General features: G+C 43.8%; 1 protein-coding gene across 1 annotated transcript; it reads left to right on the top strand.

Moving 5' to 3' along the window:
• The first annotated feature begins 1,091 nt into the window (after window positions 1-1,091).
• On the top strand, window positions 1,092-25,985 carry Rbp2 (retinol binding protein 2). Its single transcript, XM_010608217.2, has 5 exons — window positions 1,092-1,261; window positions 4,528-4,651; window positions 15,938-16,116; window positions 24,138-24,239; window positions 25,783-25,985. Exons 2-5 carry the CDS (start codon window positions 4,579-4,581, stop codon window positions 25,831-25,833), a joined length of 405 nt encoding a protein of 134 aa, XP_010606519.1. The 5' UTR covers window positions 1,092-1,261; window positions 4,528-4,578; the 3' UTR covers window positions 25,834-25,985.
• The last annotated feature ends 1,549 nt before the right edge of the window (window positions 25,986-27,534 follow it).

Below are 27,534 nucleotides of genomic sequence, written 5' to 3'. Positions count from 1 at the left end.
TTTTTGAAAGGACATATCTTCATTGATTTTAGCACATCAGGTGGCATTTGATAAATGGTGGGAGGCTACATAGACCAATATCTTATTGATCAACTCGCCAATGGTTTTATTTAATTTGATGTCTTCAAAAGAAGAATTGCTGGTAACTCATAGCATCACTGGCAATCAAAGTCCTGGTGCCCTTCAATCCCCAGAATGTGGAGACATTTGGGGTTTTCTACTGCAGAAAGATCCCCCTTGCTTGCACCCAAGTAGTCTTCATCCCATGAGTATATGAAATTTCCTCAGCTGCCATGAATCCATCCCTCAGCTGCCAGCCCCTGAGAGAAGGTTGTAAACAAAACAGAAAGTGGTCTTTAATCTCAAGGAGAGAGAAAGTAAGATTTTGTCTAATCTGAGAAATGTCAGACATTCCTTGGGTCTGATGGAAGGAAGAGTCCAGGGTAGCTGTTTCTACTAGGTGGGATTGATTGCCAAGTTCATTCCAAGTACCCCTTGGGAAGCAGTGGTTTGGACTGACTCCTGTGCCTCACCACCTACTCCTGACTGACTGTGAGGAAGGAAGGGGATTACCAGTGGCACCTGCCTGGTCCAGAGCAATTTGATCCTTGGCACTCTGAGAGCAATGATAGTGTATGGCTTCCCTACTCTCATACTATGCCTTCTGGGAGTGAAAGTAGAGAAGAAGCACAATGTACAAATGAACGACTCATACATGAAAATGAAAAACTAAGTCCAGCGCTGCTTGGTGCCTGAAGGAATTCTTGGGTTCTCTTTCTCTGGGCCTTCAAGGGAAAGAAAAATTGATGAAGTTTCTAGTGTCCATAGTGAACACATCCTCCTGAGCTTGATTTGAGGCATTGCCTAAGGGAAGAGCAAGGGATGACACTCTGCTGAGAAACATCATCATCCAGCAGAGGGCCCTTGCTTAGCAAGGGAACTCCTAACTTTCAGAGGAAGGAGACAGCAGGATGGAGCTGGGCAGGCCTGGGCAGGCCTCTGGGAGAGGCTAGCTGGCTGTAGGGAGTCAGCCCAGGAGCCCAGCTGCTGGCAGTTAGTTCTAAGGTTGAAGGCAGGCCTGGGGACCTTTGCTGACCTCACTCCTAGCTGACTGAGCTCAGACCCAAGCTTCTGTGAAATCCACATCTACCCTTTTTCTTGTGGTCTCCAGAAAAGTCCTTGCAACTTGGATTGGTTTGTTGTGGCTGATCATTTTTTCCGCAGGCTTCAGAGTCACCTGAGGTATACTGCACAGACTTGGGTAAGTAAATCAGAAATACAGTCACTCAGGTATGTGATTTGTTAATATGAGTGGGAAAAGTTGGATGTCCTGGGACAGAACTTTTGAAATTGGGGGCTCTGCTGCTGATTGTAAGATGGAAATCTTCCTTGAATGGCAGGCTGGTGAGCATTACTGGCTGAGTCGTTGATTGGCTATTGCTTTTCCTCATCTGCTCTCCCCCACTTTCCCCTTTCCTCCTGGCAACACCCTCTAGAGCCTGATTGATCTGTTTTGTTGCTTCCTGTGCTTTGAGTTCAGGGTGTCCTGCTGGTTCACTGTCAGACTTTTCATCCTCATTTGCCCTACTGTTTGCCATTGGTGAACTGGAAGTCTGTCTTTGTATCTTGCTTAAGTGTTTTCTCATTTTTATTTTTGTTGTTGGGTTGTCCTTGGTTTAATTTCTGGGTTATTACTTAAATCTGTTTTTAAGACATTATTTTACTCCTTTGGTTAATTTTAAATATTTTTTATTTATTTTAGTCATTTTTAGAATACCTAATTTGCAGTCTGCTTTTGATCATTTTATTAACTAAGACACTTGAAAAATCTAATTTAACTGTATGTGTCTGCTGATGGTTGCTGTGTTAGATTAGTTTCAGCCATGTTTTATAATTTGGGGTTATAATCTATATTTCCCATGGCTTTATAACAGAAAATTTATAACAGAAAATAAGGGTTGGCCTAGTTTGAAGGTATATTCTTCCAGACCAATTTTTATACTTACTTTTTCTTGCCTGGCTAAAGATATTAAAAGCTCATCACTCTTTATTTTAAAAGGAGTCTTTGATTAGCCCAGAAATATATATATTCAAACCTCAAGCCAGGGTCAAAGCAGGATCGAATATTTATTTTTAACCCATGAAGACTCCAAGTTAAGTATATAAGCTGTTTTTGTTGTTGTCTCTGAACATATTTTGACTAGTTTACATTCTCACAAAAGAGTAGCTCTTCAAGAGTTTTGTTTTATGAAGGCTCATATATATATTTTAACTTCCTGTCTTAAACAGGGACCAATGCCTCCTTCTCCATGCCCATTAAAACTCAAGCCCTTGGCTTGTTTCAATTAGTAACCCCATTCTTGTCCCTAGGCCTCTTCCTCTACCAGGCCAGTTTTTTTCTTTATATTTTTACAGGAGAAGCTGATGAGGCACTCAACTGGGGGTAGGAAGGGCTATGTGAAAGACCTTACATCTGAGTCTGAAGGGAAAGATCTATTTATCCAATCCTGAAGGCCAAGCACTCATCCTTTAGCAGCTTCTGGCTGGACCACAAGGATGATTCCCCTGTTATCTTACTGTCCATTTCTGCTGCCTTCCTTTATTTTCCATTCTGGTATTTATCCCTTACTCCTTCTTTGCTTTGTCCCATATTGACCTTTTCATGAAACCATGGACCCTCGAGTTATGAACATTCTGACATACAGACAACTTGGGTTACTACCAGAATTTTAGTTTTTAATTTATGACCAAAGTCTTGAGTTATGACCTCAGTGCTAGCCACTTGTGTTCCAGATGGTTTCAGATACAGATTTAATCCTTAAAGAGTTCTGGAAGGAACATTATGCCATCCTTTCCTGTGTGGGGTTAATTAAGAAATCCTTGGCCAGTGTCGCTAAAGACACTGAATTCTGCCTGTATTCAGGAGAAAAATTTTGAGGGCTGTGTAGAGGAGCCTGAGCTTTCAGTTGACCAAACTGAGTTACAACCAGCCTTCATGAATGAACTAAGTTCGAAAGTCAAAGGTCCATTATAGCTGGACCATTTCTCACTCGGTGACTCTAGTGTACTTGCTGAAAGATAAATGTGCTATTTTACTCTCCTCCAACCACACAGTCAGAGCCAGTTAATTAGATTTCACAATATAAAAAAATAGGGTCTTTTTTATGTTTTGGGTCTAGATGTGCCCCCAAATCCTTATACAGTCATAGGTGAGGCTTTTTCAGAGACGGCTGAATCTAGAGTGTATGATGCCTGGATTAAGGCTTGTCGATTACTAAATCACTCCACTGATTGGTTGACACTACCCTAATCCCCATAGCCTGGATACAATATGAGGGACAGAAAGAGACTTGTCTTCTCCCTTGCTTGCTGAGTTTTGCTGTCCTGCTTACCATGAACTGTTTCTTCTCTGTGATGCCACCGAGAATTCCAGGCAGAATTCTGGGCTGAAACTTCTACAAACTGTGAGCTAAATAAACCTTTCCTCCCCTAACTTGTGGGTGTATCAGCAATGAGGAAGTCACTAACACAGTCCTCATCAAAATTGGCCTCACTTAAGGGATTCGTGATACATCCAGCACAGACCCTACTCCCATTCCGTTCTTCAGAGTAAAAGGCCCCTTTGTGAGACTGCACATCTCAGAGAAGGATGTCAGAGATATCAGCCCATCTTCTCACCCCTGGGATGGTCAATTTGGAGACAACTCTGTAATTTTTACTTGTCCAAATGCCAAGTAATGCCCCCACCTGGGTCCAGGCAATCCTTAGATTGCGTCTGGGATATCAAAGAAGAGTTTAACTGCCCTTCTGTCTCCCTCTGGCCTCCTCCTGGGCCCAGGTTGCTTTCAGCAGACTCATGTTCCCAGAGCACGCTCTTCTCATGGAACGCTATTGCTTGGAAGCCCATTTACACCTTTTGGAGAAGCAAGGGAAGGTCAGGCTCCCAAGTCTGGCTGCAGTCCTCTTTCCAAGCTGATCCATCACATTCTGGAGAAAAAGTCTCCACAGCCAAACAGACTTGGGTCTGTATCCTGGACTCAGTCACTCTCAAGTCATTACTGGACATGGGATTTAACATCTTTGAGTCTTCTTTGTGAAATGATGAGGAAATGACAAGTAGTGTTCCACAGGTATAAGCTTACATCTTCTTAGATTCCCCAGCCTGGTGGGAAGCACTGGCTACATGTCTCACAGATTCCAGGTTTGTGGTCCGAGGGTTGCCTACTTACAGTGCGTTTGGGTGGACACTGGATGTTTTGTTTTCTTAAGGAACAGGATGGAGGGTTCTGAATGGGAGCCCAGACAGCCAACAGTGAGTTGCTTCAGGGCTTTGTGTTGGCCAAGATTACTGGGATACACATGCCCGGCCACGCCAGGACTTTGTGTGGCCCATTTAACTGCTGAACTTTGTAAAGCAAAATTCCTTTGGATTGTGCTTATGACCTTTGTCATATCCTACCTTATCTTATCATAAGATACATAAACCTGGTCACGAAGCTATAAAAGTTGTCCATTTCCACCCTTCAGCTTGGTCCTCAACATTTACCACACACCCACGCCAAACCGGAGGCTGTCACCATGACAAGAGACCAGAATGGGACCTGGGAGATGGAGAGTAATGACAACTTTGAAGGCTACATGAAAGCCCTGGGTAAGGGGGTGGGGATGGAGATAGAGGATGCGGAGGGAAGGGGTTGGTGGGAAGATGTTCTATGGTCCTCTAGACGGTGCCATTGTGGAGTTCAACAGACATGTATGCAAATCCTTAATCTTTGTGTACAGCAGTGCACAAATTTCTGAGGCTTGGTTTCCTTATCTGCAAACTGGGAATAATAATAATAAGACATTATGTTTAGAGTGTCTTCAACACAGTGCCCGGCTCAGAAAAAAAAAAAATAGGTTGAATGGACAAATATAACATGCACAACACACACAAACACACACACACACACAAACACACAGGATAAAATTTACCTTGTCTCATAGCATAGATCAAAACTTCAATTTAACATATCACACTGACCTCACTCTAATGAGCCAACTGTTTGACCTCTTTGTATCAGGGTCTCTGCAGAGGGGTAGCTGACACTTTCCTGGCTGAGATGAATGCCATAGGTGACACTACTGGTTATCGATGTGGTTGTGCTTGGTGCCTGATAGCCAGCTACTGATGGCCCACAGTGGTGTCAGGGCCTCAGGAGTGTGTCCCATCTTTAGTCCACAGAGCCCTATACAGAAATCCATAGATACCTTCCCACACTTAAGATAGGGCACCTGATTTCTCCCACCTGACCATGGGGACATAGGCCAGGCCGGGAATGGCAGTGGTTGAAGACAGGTTTCAAGGAGGTGAATCTGATCATCTAAAGTGTGGCTTCTCCTCAATCTAATCTGCTGAAGCAGTCCAGCAGAGTGGTACAGTTTCCTCCACACCTAGGCTACAAGGCAGTTTGCTTTCTAAACACTGAAACTGCAATGATGCTTGCCTTTCTTGCTCTTTTGAACACTGAGACCCTTGGCATTTAGGAAGAGTCTGTGTGGAGATCTACAAATCCCCAGATGTATAAATATCAACAAGTTTAGCACTGTTCCCCAAGAGCTGTCACTTTCTTAGACTTTAACCCTACATACCAGGGAACTGACTTTCTATGAGGACCTAGTTTTAGGTTCACTAGGACAGAAGAAGCTGCGTTGAGATGCAGGTCTGGGTGGCACAGCAGTTTTGTCACTAGTCCAGTGACTTACTCCATATATTGGCCTTTCAATCTGACTCAGCTGCCAGTCTCAGCAGAGTGACACATAGCAGCAACCTTTGGGCTTGCCTCAGATTACCGAAGTCACTACATTAAGAGTTCAAAGAATGAGTGCCAAAGGTTGGTCAGTGACGATTCCTCTCTTGTCTTCTTGGGACCCTAGTGTTTCTCAATGCTCTTGACCAGTGACGGCAAATACCGTAGAGACCAAGTGCCCAAACTGCAACTTAAAACCCACTTATGTATTATAAGGTGCTAACACTGCTATTAAATCTGAATACTGAGGTTTTAGCTTAGAAAAAAAAATGCATACACTTAGACTTGGCTCCAACACCAAGGCTCTGCATGCCTCATACGTACCATAAGTTTACTACCACTGCTCAAGACTCTTCTCTGACACAGAGGAAAGTAGCTGGTAAACTCATGCACCCTGAACAGTTTGTCCTGTCCTGAGGTCCTCCTGTTGGGTCAGAGAGGGATGGGGAGGGTGGTGTTCATTTTGAAAGAGAGGCCAGGTAGGGCAGTTCTAAGGAGAAGGTCCCAGTAATATGAAGGAACAGAATATGTGTTGGAGGGTGGGGAGGAAGCCCAATAACTAACTCTACCTAGTGTGGAGACTCAGTTGGCTCCTGGGCCAGAGGACCAGCAGCTGCTTGTAAAACATGGACTGTGCCATCTGAAACAGAACCAGAGCTGCTTTCTGTTCACAAGATCAAATTGGCATAGGATATATAGGAGATCAAACTGATCATTATAGTTGTGCACATATGGTGTTCCTATTAGTGTATGCAAAGCTTTCACAAAATGTAGTGCCATCTTTTATTATCTCTCACAGCTCTGAGTTTGGGCAAGTTCACCCTGGTGGTTCCCAGTGAAGGGCTCTTGTTCAGTGCAACTAGACCTCCTCACCCAGATGTATGTGTGGCTCATAGCTGAGACCTCAGCTGGGCCTGTCAATATCTACATGTGGTCTCTCCATGTGGCAGCCCTCACAGCATGCTGCCTATGTCAGAGAGGGGAGGCAGAAGCTGCACAGCCTTTTGTGACCCAGCCTCAGCAATTGCCAGGAATCATTTCCACCGCATTGTACTGATTCAAGGGGTGCAAGCCCCTCCTGCAGCAACAGAGACCCCTCTTCCTCAGTGGAAAGAACATCAAAGTCACTTTGGAAAAACAGTGTGGAGAATGAGATAGCCATTTAAGAAAATATGATCTGCCACAGATAGGCAGTGGGTGATTCTGTAACTTGAGCCCCAAAGAGCTAGATAACCTGATGGCCAACCTTTTAGAGTTCTCGATGACACAAACTGCTCACTGCAGCATGCATGCCATAGGTTCACCAGCACTGGGCTAGAGTAACATAGAACAATAGTAATAAGAAGTTTGTGCAGGATGATAGAGGGAGCTGCAGTATATGTGTCAGTAAAGGCTGCCTGGGTATTTTGGGGTGGGGTTTTGAAGGAAAGAGAGGAACGCCCCATGCAGAGATGGAGTCAGGCATGGCCCCATAGGCATGCGACTGGGAGACCAGAAGGACTTGTACTGCCAGAGCTGAAGTACAAGGAGTGTGTAAGGGAAGAGTCTGAAAGGCAGGTAGTGTAGCACATGTGGACTTCAGCCCTCAAGGATAGACTCTAAGGAAGAACTGATGTGCTAAGAAGATAGAGGCCATCACACTCATTTAGAATAGTACCTACTACAGACAGTTCTGGTGGAGCTCTCCAAGCTCCACTAGGAAAGAGGCGGCCTTAGAGACACAGTTCAGACAGCGCTCTCCTGAGTGATTTCTACCAGGAAATATTTCCTGAACATCTACAATGTGCAAAGCCCCATCCTGATTAGTTCTGGGTTTTGGAGTTTATTTGCTTGTTTGTTTTTGAGATGCTGGGGATTGAATTGCTAGGCAAGCGCTCTACCACTGAGCTGTATACCCCTGCAGCCCCCAAATGTTTAGGAGCTTGCAGTCCAGCACCCGTTGTTTTTAAGTGAGAATAAGCATTGTGCTACAACTTTATATTCGTTAATTCATTTTCATTGATTTGATTTTCAGCAAGTGTATTGGGCACCTATGACACATCAGGGAGGGCCCTGGGCTTTGGTGATACAGCAGTGAATGAGCATCTACTAGCGGATGAGACAGGGAGGAAGCAAACAGACTAGGTAATTTTAAGTAAGGGTAAATGCTTTAAAGCAAATGAACAATGAGGAGGAAAGTGATGGGTAGTCGAGAAGGCTGTCTAAGGAGGTGACAGTGGAGTCAAGCCTTCAAGCTGAGAAGTGTTCCAGACAAGGGACAAGTGCAAAGTCTTCAGGTGTGTCCCAGAAGGCACACCCACAGGAAGACTGAGTGTTGGGAGTGCAGGAAACAGGAAGAAGATGAGGGAAGGTATGAGGATGGAATGGTAGGCAGAGATCAGACCAAGCAGCCCTATGATGGGAAGATGGAATTGATTCTCCTCATATGTTTGAAGGCTACTATGACTCCAGTGTGGAGAATGAATCATAGGAAAGCAAGACAGGAAGTGGGGGGGGCACTAAGAGGGTGCCGTGTTGTCCAGGCAGGAAATGGTGATGGCCTAGGATAGGGTCATGCCCGTAGAGCTAGAAAAGAGAACAGACCCAGCATATATTCTGATAATAAAGCTGAAGGGACCTGGATGAATTTGCAGTGGGAGGAAACGAAGCGTTAAAGATGGCCCCCAGGTGTAGACCTGAGGAACTGGGAAGATGCTGACCCTATAGGCCAAAATGGGAAAGACCATGAAGGAGTGAGGTTGGGTCGGGGGTGCAGACAAGAGAGAATTCATTAAGTATTCTGTTTTACATATTTTGATTCCAGATGCTCACTGTGTATCCAAGTGGAGTATTACATTGGTATGATGATATAAGGTCTGTGGCTCAGGGGATAGTCAGGATGAGATAGAAAGGATGGTTTCTATTTTATAGAATAAAGACTCTGAAGCTGAGAGAAGGAGAGAGACTTGCCTGGGACCACATATGACTGGGAAATGACGAAATCTGACAGGAGCCTAGTCTGTCTCTTCTAATGCTCTGGCCCTTTCCACAGCACGGTTATAGGTGGGGTGCTATGCACGAGGTTGGTGGGGAAGAGCTTCATTCTGATAAAAACTTATTTGAATGGGGGCATCCAACGTAGACAAGAGGGTCATTCAGAGTCCCTGGGCAAAAGTAAATAAATGGATGATTGAATGAATAGCTGATGATCCAAGCAAGTATCAATTTATCTCACAAAATGTAGATTCCTGCTGGTGCTGACAAGTCAACAGCCTGGCCAAAGTTTTTGCTTAAGTCACACAGTATCTGGTGGCACTTTCAAATGGGAAAGTATTGAGAGGAGCAAAAGACAGGTGACACTATAAGCCTACTCACTTCCTACGCTCCCTCTTGCATGTGTTGGCAGCACCTGCACCTCACTCTCATCCCAGTGGTGAGTACCGGGTTACAGGTGGGAGGTGAGGCCAAGCACAGGGGTCAGGGAGATGCCTAGAGCCCCCCGCTAGGCTCTGCTGTCCAGGAAGGAGTAAGTGTGGGAGGCAGGCAAAGGCCAGCCTCATTCCTCTCTAAATGTGTTCTCTAGAGGAGGAAATGGTATGGAAAAAAAGAGAAGATTGCTCTTCCACTCTGCTTCTCACAATTGCCTGAAAGTGCCAATGATTTGAGAATTAAGGAGTACAGGTTTGAAGCCCATTGAAGCTGCACTTTAAATGGTTCTCAGATTTCATATGATGAAAACTTGTGCATCTCTGGTCTTTCATTTACAAAGAGCACCTGCCCTTTTAGCCTGCAACTTTAGCTTTTTTTTTCACAAGCACATTACAAAGCATTTTAATGTTGAGTAGCATACTCATATTTCAACTTTATGACTCGCATTGTTCAAAATGCAGTTATGAAAAGTATGCTTTAATAAAGTCACTTCAGTGTTGGGGTTTTTTTTTTCTTCTGCAGCAGCTATAAGCTACATATATTATTCAGAAATAGTTTGCCTTTGGACCTTTCCTTCTGAGACAGAAATTCATTTTACCTTGCTATAAATCATGCTCGGCGATATGTTTAATCCAGAAAAGCAGATAAAACATACTGGATAACCCTGGTGTTAAAATACCATACCAGGAAAATAATTTTCTCTGCAAAGTTCAAAGAGAAAGTGTTTTGGTAATCTCTGTGCATGGGTGTGTGTGTGTGTGTGTGTGTGTGTGTGTGTGTGTGTGTGTGTGTGTTACAGAGCTGCAGTTAAACCCTTTTGATTAGAAATATCAAACAATGAATCCACCAGCAAACTATCTGGCTCCCTTCCCTGGGGTGGAGCAGAGGTGGCATGATTAACTGGCCTGTGCAAACGCTAAGAAGAGACCAAGCCATTTTTCAATCTGGAGAAGAAGGGATGTTTGATTCTATTTGCATAGAGCCCCTAATAAGATTCCCCAGCGCTGGTCAGAAAGATTGACTAGAGATGGTGTTGCCAGGACAAACCAGTTTTCTTAGCGATAGACCTTTTTAGCTGGGATCTACTTTTCTAGGCAGCCAAGAACAAGCAATAATTTTTATTAGGGAGGCTTTGTTGTGAATGACAAACAGACTCTATTTGTAGGGAAATTGTTGGGAGCCCTCTTTTAGCTGGGTGACTGAACCACCACTTAAATCCTCTGGGCCTCAATTTTCACATCCACAGAGTGAAATAGATTTGCTTGCTAAGGAACAATTCAGGTCTAAATTTCTCTGTAACTTCCTATGCTTCCCTCGCACTTTTGTCTGAAGCCTCCCTTTGTTTTGTTTGGCAAATACATGACATTTGAGCCTCTTTTCTTAGCTCCTAATTATGACTCTAGCAGAATGGTGTAGCACAGCTCAGACTTCAGCACAGAGGGCTAGAGCAGGAGCTACTTCTACCAAACTGCAAGGGAAGGAAACTGATCCAAGCAGGGCAGTGTCCCACACATGACAGGCTACAGCTATGGAGAAGGACTGAATCAGCTGTCATTCGATCTGCTCCATGAAGTGACACATGACAGCAACGATGCATGAACATGACCTAAAATATTCACTCTGAGCTGAATTTGATCTGATCCTTACTTGACGCAAATAAGACCAAGGGCAGAGGTGAATATTGGTAAATACCCACAAGCTCCCTGATACTGTGGGAAGCAGTTCGCCATCATTTTTACTCAGTCCTCACAATAGTAACCCTGTAAAGTGATCATTCTTTTCCTTGTTTTACCATGACAAAATTGGGACACAAAAAGGGAAAGTAGCTTCTGTAAGATCACATAGCTGGGAATTAAGAGTAGGTCTGCCCTTCGCCCTTCACTCTTTCATATCAGGAGTTCGATTTTTTGGCAAACAGAATGATTTGGAAGGCTTAAAAGAACAAGCTGGGGGCCCAGGGATTTAGCTTAGTGGCACCACACTTGCCTGACAAGTACAAGGTCCTGAGTTTGATTCCTAGTACCAAAGAATCAAAAAAGAAAGAAGAGAGGGGAGGGGAGGGGAGAGGAGAGGGGAGGAGAGGAGAAGCAGAAGCAGGGCCTGGCATGCAGACTCAGTGGCTCCAGAGTGGGTCCCAGAATTTGTACTACTAACGTGTTGCAAGCTGCCCCTCCTACTGCTGGGCCAGGGAGCTCACTTGCAAACCACTGTACTGGACCATGCTGCATCCTTTAGCCAATTCATGATATTTATTGAGCACCTACTGTGTACAAAAGGAATACTACTTTCTTTGTTTTCATAGAGGTGAGATTAGGGAGGAAAGAATAATCAACCACATGAAAAAGTCAAGGAAATCACCAGGCGGTATCTACTGTGCAGTCTGAATGGTAGGTAAGGAAGAGGGCAGGAGGGCAAGACAGACTCCAGATGGCAAGGCCAAGGGTGGGCCTCGTGAGACACAGAAAACTGGCAGGAAAGCACCAAGGATTCAGGAAACACCTGAAAAACACAGGGAACTCTGAGGAAACTGGCCTGAGAGATCAGACTTACTGACAGTGATTAGCATGATGGCAGCTACCATCTGTAGAGCCATAGAGACAAGCTGCCAGCCACTCTTCACAAACACCACCAACTTCAATACTACAATAATCTGATCCAGTTGGTAAGAGCTCCACTATGACCCCTGCTATCCATGGCTTCCAGATCTGAACCTATGTGTCCAGTCATGAGAATAGAATTAGACACAGAAGTGTTGTCGGACTTGCTAACTGTGTCTCTGAGGAAGAAGGAGAGAAATATGAGTTGGAAGGTGACCTGTTAGCCTCTTGCTAGTTCCTTTCCCACAAGCATGCATTTGCAAAAACTAGAACATGGAAGATATTCTTTAGTATCTTTCAGCAGTTTTTAGAAAGGATTCCTTTTAAAATCAGAAATATTTGACCACTTGGTCCTGTCTAAACAAGCCAGCAGTTACCTTGAAGGGAGAAAAATTAAACAGGAGGCATGTCCATGATTTCTTTGCCAATGTGGTTGAAATAAATACCCCAGAAAGGCTTGTTTCAATCCTTTCCATGTCATGTTTTAGAGAATCCAGAGGTGCTCAATGCCACACGAGACTGTTGAAGTCTGTGTCCTGAATCCCTCTCTTAGAGTTATACAGCGTCTTTCCTATATAAACAGCCCCATGATGATCTTCAGTGCAGAAACCAGCTTCTCTTGGTTTTAATTCTTCATTTTCCAAACTTAGCTAATCTTGAGACCATTTATTTGACCATTTAACTTTTCTGTTGGAACTGAGCCCCATGGCAGAGAGGGGAACCCTGGCCTCTGTGCACGATGGCTGAGAATCCTGCAGATACTCACTGCACAGTGGGTAGTGGAGAAGCATTTCCATCTCTTCATGTCCTGTGGCCCTCAGACTATGGCTCCACTGTGCTCATGAGCTTTCCACGAGCCAATGAGCTGAAGCTAAATGAGTTGTCAGAGAATGTTCAAAGGATAGAGTGTGATTGCTCTAGCACTGACTTAGAATTGAGGGCCCTGGGCCTAGCAACAGCTGCTTTTTGAAGGGGGCAATATGCAAGAGTCCTGAAAACCAAAAGTTGCCTCTTGTAGAGAAGACTTCACCAGCTGGATCCGAAAGTCCTGTGTCTACAGGGGAAATTTAACAAGTCAGAAGTTACTGTATGGTGAACAGCCATACACTGTACAAAGCAGAGGGCATCTAACTGGGCTCTCCCAGCACTTGTGGAGCTCAGCATGGCCCTAGGGGCAGATCGTCCTGAGTTCAAGTACTAACTGTACAGCTTCATCACTGTCAAATGGGCAAGTGATACAGCTTCTCTGGACCAGTTTCCTCGTTGATAAAGGGGAGATAATATTTATCTCATGTGTTTGTTTGGAGAATAAGGTAAGCAAAGCTCCACTCCCCAAGAGACCTTCTATCATGGGCACTTCTCCTGGTAGTTTCCAAAGAGTGTCTTAGTCACCACCACCACAAATATTCCCAAGGTTCCATATGGTATGGCCTCCACATTCACTCTATAAAAATTTAGTTACTGTGTGCCCCATGAAATTACTTCTCCCTTTAATTTCCCTGTATCTCAACTTAAGTCACCCAAACTCAAAACTACTATTTTCTTCTCCTAACCTGACCCCTTCTATATGCCCATTCAATCACCAAACCCCTAACTGCTATTTTAGTTGCATATGTTCACATAAGTCCTAGTGTCTCTAGACATCTACTTCCATACCTCTGACCAAATGTACAGGTACTTAAATGGTGGCTTTCAAATTTTTTAAACCACAAAGATCTTTCCAAATAACCTATGAGGAAGTCCAAGATCTAACATCACCATACTTTGCCAACCAGAAATTCTGGGCCTACAGTAGGACTCATAAATCTTCAATTTTCGCATCTTCCCAGGTGACGCTTATGGGTAGCAAACTTTGAGACCAATTGGTGAATTCTTAGGCATAACAAACATTTCACAAATAGTAGGGGATGACAGGCAAGCAAAGTATTTGTGCCCCAGATCGTGCCAACTTGAGCCCATTTCTTTTTTCAGTTTAAAATATAGGTATGTAGGGGCCAGGAATTTGGCTCAGTGGTTGTGCTGCCTGCCTTGCAAGTGCAAGGGCCCAAGTGCAATACCTGGTACAAAAAAAAAACAAACAAAAATAACAAACAGACAAAAAACCATAAAATATAAGTATGTAATCTTTTACCTCCTGAGCTAGCTAATGTTACTTGAAATTATTTCCCTACACTCAAATCTGACTTCATATGATTAAGGCTCAAAAAACCAACCAGATGTGCACATGTAATTCTGTTGTGAGTTGATAGCTGTGGTCAGTCTACTAGCCCAAAGTGAGGTCTAAGCAGCCACCTTGGTCTCTCCTTGGTCTTTTGAAAAAAAGGGAATTAGTAGTGACAGAGGATTCAAAAGGAAAAGGATGAGAAAAAAAAAATAAGGAGAGAAGATGTGGGAACTAATGCTTTACTGTGGGAAGAGCAGCAAGGTGTTAATTCTCCAAATTCAGAGGAGCACCCCAACTGTTGTTATCTGCTGGCCTCTCTTATAGACACATACATATTTTCCCATGCCAGACAATGTACAATACAAAATTTACCTATCAATCACTCACCTCACAGAGGGCTGGAATTTTTAGAGAAACAGCATTCAATAAATCTGAACTGCTCTTACCATTGAGGGTATTATTACCTTTAGGCTATAATAGAATCAATCTCCATGTTTTTTGCAAACACTTGAGGTAGGTATTGTAAAAAAAAAAAAAAAAGAAAGATTTAAATTGACATCCAAAGGCATCAGCAAAATTCATAGGCATAAGTGGACTCAAATATGATCTGCCTAAAGATTAAGAGCCTGATGATATTCATGGCATGGATGGAAACATAGAAGCTCTGCAATTAACTCTATTTCTAGATCCATTCCACAGGGCAGTAACCCTTTGGCTTGGTTGTCATTGTATGAACAACCAGAGGTTAGCAAGTAGGTGGATTTAACGCTGAGCTTCTTACTGTGATGTGCAAGGCTTTAGAAATTGAACGTTCCCCCAGAAGGGCACACTCCCTGTTACTTACTAATGATTGCTAAGAAGTGAATTAAGATTTTCTTTAAAATGTGAAGGCAAAGAAAAGATAGCAAACTCTTTTTTTGGTACCGGGGATCGAACTTGGGTCCTTGCGCTTGCAAGGCAGGCCACCGAACCGCTGAGCTAAATCCCTGGCCCTAATAGCAAACTCTTGATCATTGCTGAATCTGGATGATGAGCACATGGAGGTTCCTTGTATGCTTCTCTCTCCTTTGATTTTTCCTAAAATTTTTATTTAGAAAAGTAATCTTTGAATGTCAATCCAAATGTTTTATATTTTACTTTTTAGAAAACTCACTTAAGGGTAGTCAAAAAACACTGAGATTGATTCTATTACAGCGTAAGAGTAAAACAAAAGAAAAATCTCTGAGCAAGCAGTTATTGTCTAAAATATGCTTAAAACTATTCTGGGGTCTTGTAACTGAGGCAGAATCACCTAATTTAGGAAGCCTACAATCTGCTTTAAAAACAGAAGTTGTGTTGTCCACATGTAACCCCAGCAAACAGAGAGGCTGAAGCAGGAAGATCACAAGTTGACTCATGCCTACGCAATTTAGCAAAACTGTCTCAAAATAAAAAGGAATGAAGTTTAAACTCTTGAGTAAAGTGAGTATTGGGTTCCATCCCCCAGACTAGGGTAAAAAATGGAAATTTGTCACTTTTCCTCTCTGCTATGTAAGGTTTCATCTTTACTCTTGATTAAGACTGTGATTTCCAAAGTTTGCTTTTTTTTTTTTAATCACGAAATCTTAACAGTGAACTCTTAGGAGGAAGCTGGAATGTTGGAGAAAACAGAGCTGCTGTGATGGGGAGGGAGGGGAGGGACAAGGGTGAGAGACAGGAGAGGGAGAGGGAGAAGGAGAGGGAGAGGGAGAGTTGAGAGCTGCAGCTCAGGGCTGAGCCTCACCTAATACAACTCCCTCCCAGCAGGGCTCCAGGAGATGCCAGGAGACTCCTCCGTTTCCTGGTGATTGGCTGAGTTGCCCAATGTTCTTGTTTCTTGCTTAAGCAAAGAAATGTGTTCCGTGATCTATGTCTCTGGTCTGGAGTGTTTGGCCTTGTTAATGAAATGAATGGATCTCACTGAGCACATCATAACCTCCGCAACTTGCTTTTGCCAACAGATATTGATTTTGCCACCCGCAAGATCGCAATATATCTGAAGCAGACAAAAATCATTAATCAAGACGAAGATAATTTCAAGACAAAAACCCAAAGCACATTCCGCAACTATGACTTGGATTTCACTGTTGGGGTGGAGTTTGATGAATACACAAAGGGTCTGGACAGCAGGAGAGTTAAGGTCGGTACTTGGGTTGGTAGGTTTGTATCCCCTTTGCACAGGGGCTGGCTATTTGGCTTCTCAATTTTAAAAAAATGATAGAAACAACCTGGAAAAAGATCAGGTAAGTGGCACTAGAATGGTCTTAGTGGACAATTATTGAAAGCAGAGTAGGAAGAGGCAGGTTAGAGAGACATTAAAGGATTTCAACCTCTCCAGGATTTACTTCATGGCTGGGCAGGCAGAGCAAAGAAGGTAAAGTGGAGGGGCATAGACAGGGATGGTGACTGTGACCAGATGGGCAGGGTCGCTTCATGTAAAGGGACAGCCTGCTCATTCCCATCATGCACAGCCACAGCAGAAGGAGGCCTCAAGCTGTCAGGTTGTGTTTTTTTTTCTCCTTTCAAGAGATATTGAGATGTCAGATAATTTTATATGAAATATCTCAAGTGTAGGTGATCCCAGCTGGCTGAATTTTTTTTTAAAAAACCATCATTCAAATTCAAACAAACAAAAAATTAGTAGACTAAATGATGTCAGAGTTTATCTAGTTCTAGAACTTGGCGTTACCAATAAGTTGGTGGCTGCTGCCCTAACATTGCATCAACTCGCAGGTTGGAATCTAGGAAAGCTGTGTGTATCAGGAGGTCAGACTTCTAGTCACATGAACTACTGTACCTCTCCCTTATCTAGGGGTCCACTTTCCATGGTTTCAGTTACCTATAGTCAATTGAGATCCAAAAGCAGTAAATGGAAAATTCCAGAAATAACCAAGTAGCAAGTTTTAAATTATATGACATTCAGAGTAGTATGATGAAATCTCACACTGTCCACTGCATCCTGCCCAGGATATGAGTCATTTCTTTGCCCAGCATACTTATGCTGTATAGGTTACCCAGCTACTAACCACTTACAACCATTAACCACTTCATTACATACGTTGTATATATAGGTTTCTATACTATCTGAGGTTCATGTATCCACTAGGGATCATGGCACATATCCTCCATAGATGAGGGGACTACTATATTTGGATATATATAGGGCCCTAGAAGCAAGCAGGGAGCAAGAAATTGCCTCAAAGACTAAGTGCTTAGGTTTGCAGAAATAGCAAGTCTTGACTAGAGGCACTATTTGTAAACAAGGGAGAGGCTGATTAGAAGTAAGAAAATAGGGAGGGATAGCTTCTCTACCTCTCCATCACTGAGTGGTATCATAGTGTTCACATTCACACTCCTGTATGCCTATCATTGGTTTTCCAAATCAAATTATGCCTGGTCAGTCCCTTCCAAACAGGAATACAAAGAAATCCAATTTCAGGCATATATAATGACCTGCCTCCAATCCTAGCATCATACAGAACTCTAGAGATTACACTGTCCAGGAGACTTGAAAGGGCTTTTGGTTTATCATGGGTCATAGCTGCCATTAACCATACTGCCTGAGCCCATGCAATATACACAAACGTGGGAGATTGATATTCATAGCCACCTTTCTCTCTGTCCCAAATCAGCCAACAGAATGTCTGTCTGGCTCCCAAGCTAAAGAAGATAAGAACTGAGTATTCTGTCCCCAGCTTTGTGTGCCTTACCCCCAGCAAAGAGCCAGCCCCTTGAGAGACCACAACCAAACGGAAGCCTTTGCCCTGCCCTTCCCTTTCCCTGAGAGCTCACTCCTCCCGGGGGCATGCTGCCACCCTGTGTGGTCAGCAGCTCTTTCAAAGTCTCACCTCTGCCACAGCAAAGGACACAAACTCAGGCTTCTCTCCTGGGGTGGGAGAAAAACTGTTATTGTGGTTGGGAGTCTAAAGTTAAGACAACAGGACACATTTCTCAATCAAGTTTTCCTGCAGTATTGATAACTGCAGTCATCAAGTGGAACTGCATTTACGGTTCCTTGCTCAAGAGAAAGGGAGGGGTTGCAAAGCTTTTCAGGAGTTCTTGCATCAGAACAGCCCTATCATAAGACAGCATAAGCTTCCAGACCTTGGAATATCTACTTGTAGAAACCATTTCCTGAGCAGATGATGATGGATCGACAAGCCTCTTAGGAACAATGGCTGAAAAGCCAATCCATCAGACTGATAGGAAAGCCAATCCAGAACTGATAGGAAAATTTGTCTCTGAATTTTGCATCACTCTGCCATTCCAACCTAATCAGTTCAACATGATTCATTTTCCCTTGTCTTTCAATTTGGGGCGTAGGCTCTTGAAAACCAGTCATGCCTTCTTTGACTTGTTCTTTGTTGATATAGAACTTGCTCTTCCTGAAATCCGTCGTGTTCTTCTGGCTTTCCCTGACCCTCAGAGGACTCTTCCTGTCCACCCCTACCCTTCTTTAGCTTTTCCACTTCCCTTCCCTTTCTCCTGCCTCTTTTCAAGAGCAACGGTCTTGCAGAGAGAAAGAATCCTCTTTTCCATGGCTTGTTTACTTTTTGTCTTTGGCAGAAAACCAGGGTTAACTGCGCGCGCACACACACACACGCACACACACACACACACACAACTGGTGAGATGGGACATTTCCAACATGGTTTGCCCAGCTGGAGGCTGGACAAAGGTCCATTTCCATGAACCACAGTGCAAAGCAGATGCCTTTGGAACCATCTATTTCCCATCACTAGACCCCTTCAGCTGGGAGGGGATACCTGGGAGTGGGCAGGTCTGTTTTCCTGATTAGTCTGACTCAGGTGGCATGCCTGAGCATGTACACAGCTGTGTGTGTGCGCACATATATGTGTGTGTGTGTGTATGTGTGTACATAGGTGTATGTGTCTAGTGCTTCTTACTCTGTGTCTTTGCTCTCCAGAGCTCCACTTCTCAAATCCTCAATCATCCTCAGGAACCCTCTGCAAAGCTCCCCTCTGACTAGCTTGGAGAAGAGATGTGCATGGGTTGCCACAGGGGCCTTGCAGGACCCTGAAGTGCCGAGTTCTAAGCCAGCCCACACCAGAAGCATTGGCTCCTCATTTGCCTTGAGGTTGACACTTCTTTGAAGGACCTGGAGAACTCCCTTTTCCTTCCTGTGGGTCATATACATTCCAAATTCCTATCCAGATTTGTTTGTAAGAGGGTTGAAAGTCCTTTTCAGAAATACCCAAGCTGCTGGGGATTTAGCTCAGTGCTTCTGCTGCCTGCCTTCCAAGTGCAAGGACCCAAGTTCAATCCCCAGTACCAAAAAAAAAAAAAAAAAAAAACAAAACAAAACAAAAAACAAACAAACAAACAAAATACCACACAAGCTACATTAAAGCAAAACATGATTGACATCCATGCAATAGAATATGGAGTACCATGCAACTATGAAAGGAAATGAAATACTGACTCGTATGACAACATGGATGAGCTTGGAAAACACACTAAGTGAGAGAAGCTACATACAAAAGGCCACCTATTCTATGACTTATCTGAAATACATAGAATAGGCAAATTCATAGAGATAGTGTTTTCCAGGGAGTAGGGGACAGAGGTAATGAGTAGCAGCTGCTAATAGATACAAGGTGGGGTAAAGAATGTAATGATGGTTACACAACCTTGTGTACTTTAAGAGGGTAAATTTTATTATTGTGATTTGTTTCTCAATGAAAAAAATCAGTAAATATCTTAGCATGATGGCACACACCTGTAATCCCAGCACTCTGGAGGCTGAGGCAGGAGAATTGCAAGCTCAAACCCAGCCTAGGTAATTTGGTGATTTAGATACCCTGTCTTCAAAATAAAACAAACAGGTGTAGACAGTGGCAGTTAGAGCCAATATTATGTAGTTACAGTGTCAGGAGAAGAGGGACACACCAGAGCAGGTTCAGCGGGTAGTGGGGAGAAACTGTCCCTTCAGGAAGAAGCAAGCAGGAACTGCCAGAAGAGAGGGCTGGCCTGCAGGAGGCCAGAGGAACAATTGTATGAAGTCAGCGCAGGGGCAGAGGAGCCTCTAAGCATGTCAATATTGTCCCTCAATGCTCTTAATTTAAAGAACTATTATTTTCCCTTTTTAGAGAACTTGTTGGGGAATGATTCAATCTTATATAGAAAAGCTACAAGAATATAGCAAGAAACATTTGTATTCTCTTAACCAACAGTCATGTATTATTAACATTTTGTTCCATTTGCTTATCATTTGCATATGTTTTCTTCCACATATTTTTTAAATTTTTCTGAACAATCTGATGCATCACCCCAAAATAATTCAGTACATACTTTCAAAGAACTAGTATACTCTATTCTCTTAGCTATCTCATAGTGTAGTTATCAATTATAAATTGAACATTGATATAGAAACTGTATCTAGTTCACCACAAAGGGATGTTATATGGATGCTGTTGTAGTCAGCAGGATTCAGCAAGAGAATATATCAAATACAGAACACATAATTTATAGAATTATTTTATGATAATTACCAAAAACAGTCAAATGCAAAGGAGTGCAAGAGATTAACCACAAACTAGAGGCCCAAAGAATTCAGCTGAGGGCCTGGATCCCAGCAATTTCCCACACAAGTCTAGCTAAAGGGCTAGAGACCAAAGCAATATTCTCCACAAGTCCAGCCAGTGGCCTAGAGCCCACAGCAATGCCCCATTCCTGTCCGTATTGAGGATCTGCATGCAGAAGGCCCAAAGGCCCAGTGACGGAAGCCAGAAAACCTACGCCAGTGAGATGAAGGATTTGTGCCATCAAGCTGAGGGATCCACAGTACAGCCAGAAAGTAATGCTCATGGTGAAGATCAGAGCTCCTCTGACAAAAAGAGAAGCCATTCCCAGGGTCAGCAAGGCCCAGAGCTCCTCCTCCAAAGAGAGCATCCTAGTTCACGTCAGGAAAACCATTGGCACAAGCTTCTCCTAGAAAATCAACAGGCCAAGATCTTCCCCTCCAGTTCTCTTTTTATGGCTATTGGTAACAATCCTCAGGTGGATCTTCCACGCAAGGACTACACTGATTCAGTTCAGCTGGATATTACAAGCTGCCCATTTGTCAACCCACCACAGATGCCAACTTTGGACACTCTGGGGGAGTCAAGGTGGGCACCTTCCTTCTGTGATTCTGTGCACCATGCCCATTCCTGAAGTGTTCTCCTTACCTTGACACCCTCCCTCAGAAGCAATGGCTTTCCCCATCTGTATACACTTTCTCAATCTCAGGATCTTTTAAAGCAATTGAGTCTGTCTTTGAAATCTCTTCTGGCACACAATGAAGGACACCAGGTAAAAGCAAATTGAATTACATAATTTTAGTTCTTTAACCATTTTCTTCTTCTGAAGCTTCTCATTGTCTGTTTCATGTAGGAATAAGGCTGTAATATTTTAAGTATTACCACGATTCATTGGTGACCAATCTACTTTAAGGTTAGAATAAGTTGTCATCTTGCTGGCTAATGTAAGTTATTAAAATAAAATATTAGGACAGACTCCATGAACTAACATTTTTCTCCTTCCTTCTTTCTGCAAAATTTGCTAAGTGCCTACTATATGCCAGGCCTGTGTCAGAAGCTAGAGAAAAAATGATGAATCAGAGCTCCTTTCCTGCCCAAGGGATTTTGAGCCTTCTGGGAAGACAGATTAAATAGATGGACAAGGGCGGTATCATGTCCATCTTAATGGGCACATGTGTACTCTGTTGGGACCTCCTCTGATGCAAGGAGACAGGTGACTTTGCCTCATGATTCTGCTTCAATAAAATCATCCAACCAAGGATTCATTCAGCAGTCCTGATCACTGTGCTGAATGTGGTGCTATAGAAAGGAACAGAGATACAGTCTCTTCCTCTGTGGAGCTTACTGTCTACAGGGGAAGGTGGACATCAATTCGGCCAGCATGTGGCATGTGAGCAAGGAGAACAGAAGGTACAATGCTGGCCGGTCTGAAGACAACAGTCCTCTCTCATGTATTGGAAGGGACCTCAGAGTTCAAGGCCAGTCACAGGCAACAGCAAAGTGAGTGTTCCAGGCATTTATCTCCCAGAAGAGCGAGGAGAACAACCTGTAACTTGAACTACTTTATGACCTTCAAAGACGGAGGCTTAGGATGGCCTTGAAGGAAGAAGACTCGTATTTTTCCTTCAGAAAATACATATAACTTTATTTTTAATTTGGTTTTGGGAATATTAATATGTGCAGATGGTAAACATTTTAAGCAGTAAAAAATGAGGTTTCCCAGCCCCCTGACTCAGTCTCTCCTGAGGAACAATCACTACAACTGGTTTCTTTCAACTTTCTGTAGAGAACAGGTACAAATATATGTATGTCCATATACTCCCCATCCAACCCCCTTGTTTTATGTACATGGCTCTGCACCTTACTTTATTTAAAAACCCAAACTATATACTGTGGTCACATTGATTCAATGACTGCATAACAGGGAAGAACCACCCCATATTTAACCAGCCACCCACTGACAGAATTTATGAAGCTTCCAACCCTTTGGTGTAACAAACAATGCTGCGATGCATTGAGAAGTAAAATGAGGAGGAATAAAATTGCACATAAAATATATAATATGGTCAAGGTCAAATATTATTTTTAAAATAGGTGGATTTAAAAATCTGTAGAAAACAGATTTGTACTAAAAAGGAGGCCCAAGTACACAAAAAGAGTGGGGGAAAACCCCATAGGTCAGTTTATCACCAAGTTTGCAAGATATAAAGAAAGGTAAATATCTGGTCCTTAGCATAATATTGTTCAGAGAAGTGTAAGGTAGTTTGTGTATACTTACAAGGAAGAGCAACTCATCCAGGTCATCCCAAGGAAGGACAGCACACCCAGTGCTCCCTGGATGGAAATGACATAATTATCTCAGGAGCGACACGAGAGAACCTAGGGGGCAGAGCTGGGCAGCCCTGGAGGATCACCTTGGGGTCACGCAGACTATCTCAAAGGCACTAGGAGGGAAAGTGGAGAACAGAAGAAAGGAATATGGAAGCTGAAGTATTTGTAAAAATGTACACAGGAGTTTGAGTGCTCTTGGGTTCCGGCAGTCTTGGGACTTCCCCAAACTGCTGGTCCACTCAGTTTGGGTGTTCAAGATGATTTCTGCTGATGTTCTTCCTGTGCTACTAACCAGCTGGCATGACTGTCTGGGGGAAATCGAGGAGCAGGAGTAGGTCCGCCCTCCTGGTCTGTATGAGAAGGCTGGGCACTGGAGCCAGCTGGGAGGCTCCCTGATTAATGAGAAGTTTGCCTGTATTCTCCAGAGGACAGTCTTCATAATGTGACTCCTGTAGGAAAAGTTCTCTGAAGTAGAATTCTGTCAAAGAATATATGCACTTTTATATTATGAAATAATGTAAATATATTATAAAATTGCTAGATATATTGCTATAATATAAAATGTATTATAAAAATATTATATAAAATTGCTCTCTAAAAAGATGTATATTCCCACCTGCCTTGTATGTGCTTCTCCACCCCTACTCCAACTCGGTGAATCACCACTCTTTGGACTTGGACCATGTGATGAATAATATACGAAAAGTAATCTTGTTAGCATTTCTTATTGTGAGTGCAGGTGAATATCTTTTCTTGGTTTTGAAAGTCACCTGCTAGCGGGTTCTCCCCTTGTAATCTGCTGGTTCATATTCTTTGTCTTATTGGATTAATGATCTTTTTCTTCTTGATTGACAGGAGCCCTCCATATATTAGGCAATCAGGTCTTTGCTGATGTGCTACAATTCTTTTCCCGTTTGTATTTATCTGTTAACTTTGAAGTATTTTCCCCTTCCAGAAAGTTTACATTGTTAATAGTCAAATTCACCCCCCCACACTGATTTGTTGCTGTCTTTACCATATGTAAATGGTAGAATAGAATTCCTTAAAAGAGAACGGAGCAAGCCTGGATAAAGTGCAGCCGGTATGGAGGATGTTTGTGGAAAATAAGATTGGAAAGCTCTTGGCCTAGTGAAAATGAGATTGAAAGAATCTTGGGTCATGGAGACCAGGGCTCTCCTCTGGGGGAAGCATGAGCCAGGCAACGGCCTCAAGGATTGCAGTCACAGGTTGAGACTTGTGGAGTCTTTCCAGCCGGAAGTCTCATTTACCTGGGAACCTGTCATTGCAGACGCTGGTCACCTGGGAAGGTGATGTCCTCGTGTGTGTGCAGAAGGGAGAGAAGGAGAACCGTGGCTGGAGGCAGTGGGTTGAGGGCAACAAGCTGTACTTGGTAAGTCTTGGGCCTGCACAGCTCCTTCCGCTGTGCTTACACGCATTCCTGTGCTGTGACAAGAAATATGGCTGTGCACACCTCCTTTTCTGAGCTCCAGCCAAATGCATGTGGTCGTATAGTCAGAAAGCCATTCCCATCTGGCTCAGGGGACTCCAGGAAGAAATCTATATGGTTGTTTCTGTGAATAGCTGCAATTAAAAAGAAAGTTTAAAATGCTGAGCTAGGAAGCCAAGAACCAAGGAGAAATGCAGGGAACCTGTTAAAGATCAGCTGGGGAGAAACGTGAGTCACAGAATTATGATGCCCTAGAGGAAGGTAGGACCAGGCTTTCCGTCCAATTATGAGCCTGGTAGGGAGGGGTGGGAGGGCTGCAGGGGTGGGCAGTTGGGCCTGGGGACATTGGCCGATCATTACGAGGTCTGTCTATTTGACCCCAAAATATTTGAGGTTAATTTGGTATTAGAACAGGATAGTAGGAGCCATAGGTAATATCCTTAAATAATTGTACCTGTGTCTAGACAGCTTAATTTTTCATTCTTCAAATCCTCAAGGCAATTCACAGGCCCAGCATTCTAATAGTGAACATTTTTTCAGTCCTTCCTGAATTCAGCCATTCATTTGTTAAATAAATGGTTCATCCAATGAATAGGTCTCCCTTCCTTCATTCATTCATCCTTTCAGCTATGGAGTCAGGTGGGGTAGCAGGCTCTAATGTTGGAATTCAGGGCACTTTGTTGCCCTTCAAAGCCAACCTGGGTTCACCTGATATCTCCATTTCAGAGGCAATGTCAGCTGATGATATATAGAAGGCATTCGCTGTATTTTGTACTGATCGTTTTCCCGACTTGCTCTGGTCTGGATGATGGATTTTTTTAATTGTAGTGCCATCCCCAGTGGTATTCACAGCTAAGACAATGGATTCATCGTCACCTGCTGGGAGTGTGGTAGTCTTCCCCACGCTTGCTTTCTCTTCTTCAAGTATCAGTGAGGTGCAATAAGGCCTGGGGTGCTTTCTGTCTGGATGAAAAGCCAGACCCCATCAGCTGCACAGGCAATCTGGGGAGCCCTTCTGCAGCTCACACCCTGTCATTGCCTGTGCCATTGCCAGCGCTGTTGTAATCACCAGAGCCCAGAAAGCCCACACGTGGAGGACAGCTCCCCAGCAAAGTTCTTTCTAGGCCCTTATCTTCCTACACTACTCCATGTTAGGTCCTTCTCTTCCTCATGACTTTGCTGCCTTTTATAAATTAGGCAACCATTGCTAAAATCATGGGAGTAGGAAAAATCCCACCCAAGAGGGTCATTTCTTTGCTTTTTTCACTTTTATAGTTGTTCAAGCTCAATTCAAGTATCAAAATCAAATTACCACTTCCTGCAGGGTACACCTACTGCTTGGGTCTGTGAAATCCACTTTCCCCCAAGTGACTAAGTATTCCATTTATTCCAACCCCAGCCCCAAGCCTAGACACCAAGAGGGCTGGGAGCTGGGCAGGAGGCAGGCCAGGCTCGTTAGCCACGCAATCACTTTCTGACGTTGCAGGAGCTGACCTGTGGTGACCAGGTGTGCCGTCAAGTGTTCAAAAAGAAGTGATGGCAGCAACGGAGGCCAGCAGAGCATGCAGAGTTCTGTGCCATCCACCAGAATCAACATGGAAACCCTCCCACTCCTGACAGAACACTGTTAAAGTGCCTGGATGTGTTTTAAACTGAATGAGTGTAAAATAGTGACAGGTACAGTCTTCCCTCTTTGAAACCTGGCATTAAAGGGAAAAACAAAATCACTCCCATGCGTTGAAATCCTTTATATCTAGCTCCCTTTATCTCTAGAGCTGTCAGATTTGACCCATGGCTAGAGGAAGTAATTGCCTACATAGAGGTTATTGTTTTGTTTTTTTTTTTTTTGCATAGCTTTGTTGTTTGTTGATCGGTTTTACTTTGTTCCTTTTTCATTAGTTTGTGGTAGGGTAGCAGTGGACAGTTTTACCTAGAAACATTCTCTGGCCACTGATTCTTGAACATCCTCCATTTGGAAGACATTCCTTTGTATAGCACATTAGTTCTCCAACATTATTAAAGATATGTATGCCCTCCACTTTGTACCTTGTCCTGAGCAGACCAAACATAGCTATCTGCAGAAGTCCAGCTCTCTGAGCCCTCTGTCCCTCAGCCCTATGCTAGAGCATTGCACTGAGCACATGTCCTTTCAGCCAAAGTGTGTCTTCTCAACCACTGCCCTGTGCAAGATGCTATACCAGGAGCCTCAATTCAAGTTCTGAAGCTTCACTTTTTAGCTGGGCCCATGATGTCCTTGGGTCCAAGCCATCTCAGTCTGCAGAGAGCCAGGAATCCCATTCGACAGCAGTTCCTTTGAAAAGCAGATTTACCCTAGGAGAGGCAGCACGCACACTTTGATACAACTTAAATGATCAAAACTTACCACTAATCTAGGCATCCTGGGATCGGGGCATGAATATGATGGTGAAAATCCTATCATGTGGCCCAAGGCCTGCCTTAGCTCAAGCCCTCGGACCAGGCAACAGTCACACCACACTCCTGTGTCAAGGAAGCAGGAAAGTGACTGCTGAGCCTCGTACTGGCTGGGGATTCCATGGGGCTTCCGTGGGAGCCCTTTCAGTCAAGTCAGTGAGAGGTGCTGAGGAGGTAGGTGAACCTCCCGAGGAGGTGCAGGCCCTGTCTCCTGGACACATGGGAGACAGAGTGAGGGTCCGGAGTAAGATCATGTTCCTAGTCTTAGTTACTTCATTCATCAATGAGACAAAGTACCTGACACTCACAACTTAGGGAAGGAGAGTTTTATGTTGCTCACAGTTCATAGCAGTTTCAGTGCATAGCTGGCTGGTTCCAAGGCAGGAAGCACAGCCAAGAGGCATGGCAAAGGAAAAACAGATTCTAGCATGGCAGGAAGCAGAGCTCAAGCAATGTGGGAAGGTTTGCCCTTCCAGTCTGTGCCCCACCTCTTTCAGTCACCCACCTCTTCCAATCAGACATCACCTCCCAAGTGATATTTAGGTATAAACCCATCAATGACTAATCCAGTGATGAGTAACACACCCCAGTGATCCAGTCACCTCCCAGAAGCCCCACCTATGAGTACATGAGGCTTTGGGGGACATCGACAAATAAACCCTAACACTGTCCCATGGATGCTCCCCCAGCTTTGTCCTCGTCCTCTGCAGCCTCAAATTAGCCCTCTCCTTTTCCCTCAAGAAAGCCCTACTGTATGAGACAGTGTCTGAAGCTCACTGGGGACGAGGTATAAAGTGTTCTGTAC

This window comes from Fukomys damarensis, unplaced genomic scaffold (assembly GCF_012274545.1).
Source record: "Fukomys damarensis isolate Sample0158 unplaced genomic scaffold, DMR_v1.0_HiC HiC_scaffold_37, whole genome shotgun sequence".
In the NCBI taxonomy this organism is placed as follows: Eukaryota; Metazoa; Chordata; class Mammalia; order Rodentia; family Bathyergidae; genus Fukomys; species Fukomys damarensis.
The sequence above is the reverse complement of the archived record's forward strand: the minus strand, read 5'-3'. Positions and strand labels throughout refer to the sequence as shown.

Coding starts and splice junctions, on each gene's coding strand:
- Rbp2 (XM_010608217.2), top strand. CDS start 4,579: ATGACAAGAGACCAGAATGGGACCTGGGAGATGGAGAGTAATGACAAC. Junction 4,652..15,937: donor AGGCTACATGAAAGCCCTGG/GTAAGGGGGTGG, acceptor TTTTGCCAACAG/ATATTGATTTTGCCACCCGC. Junction 16,117..24,137: donor TGGACAGCAGGAGAGTTAAG/GTCGGTACTTGG, acceptor CTGTCATTGCAG/ACGCTGGTCACCTGGGAAGG.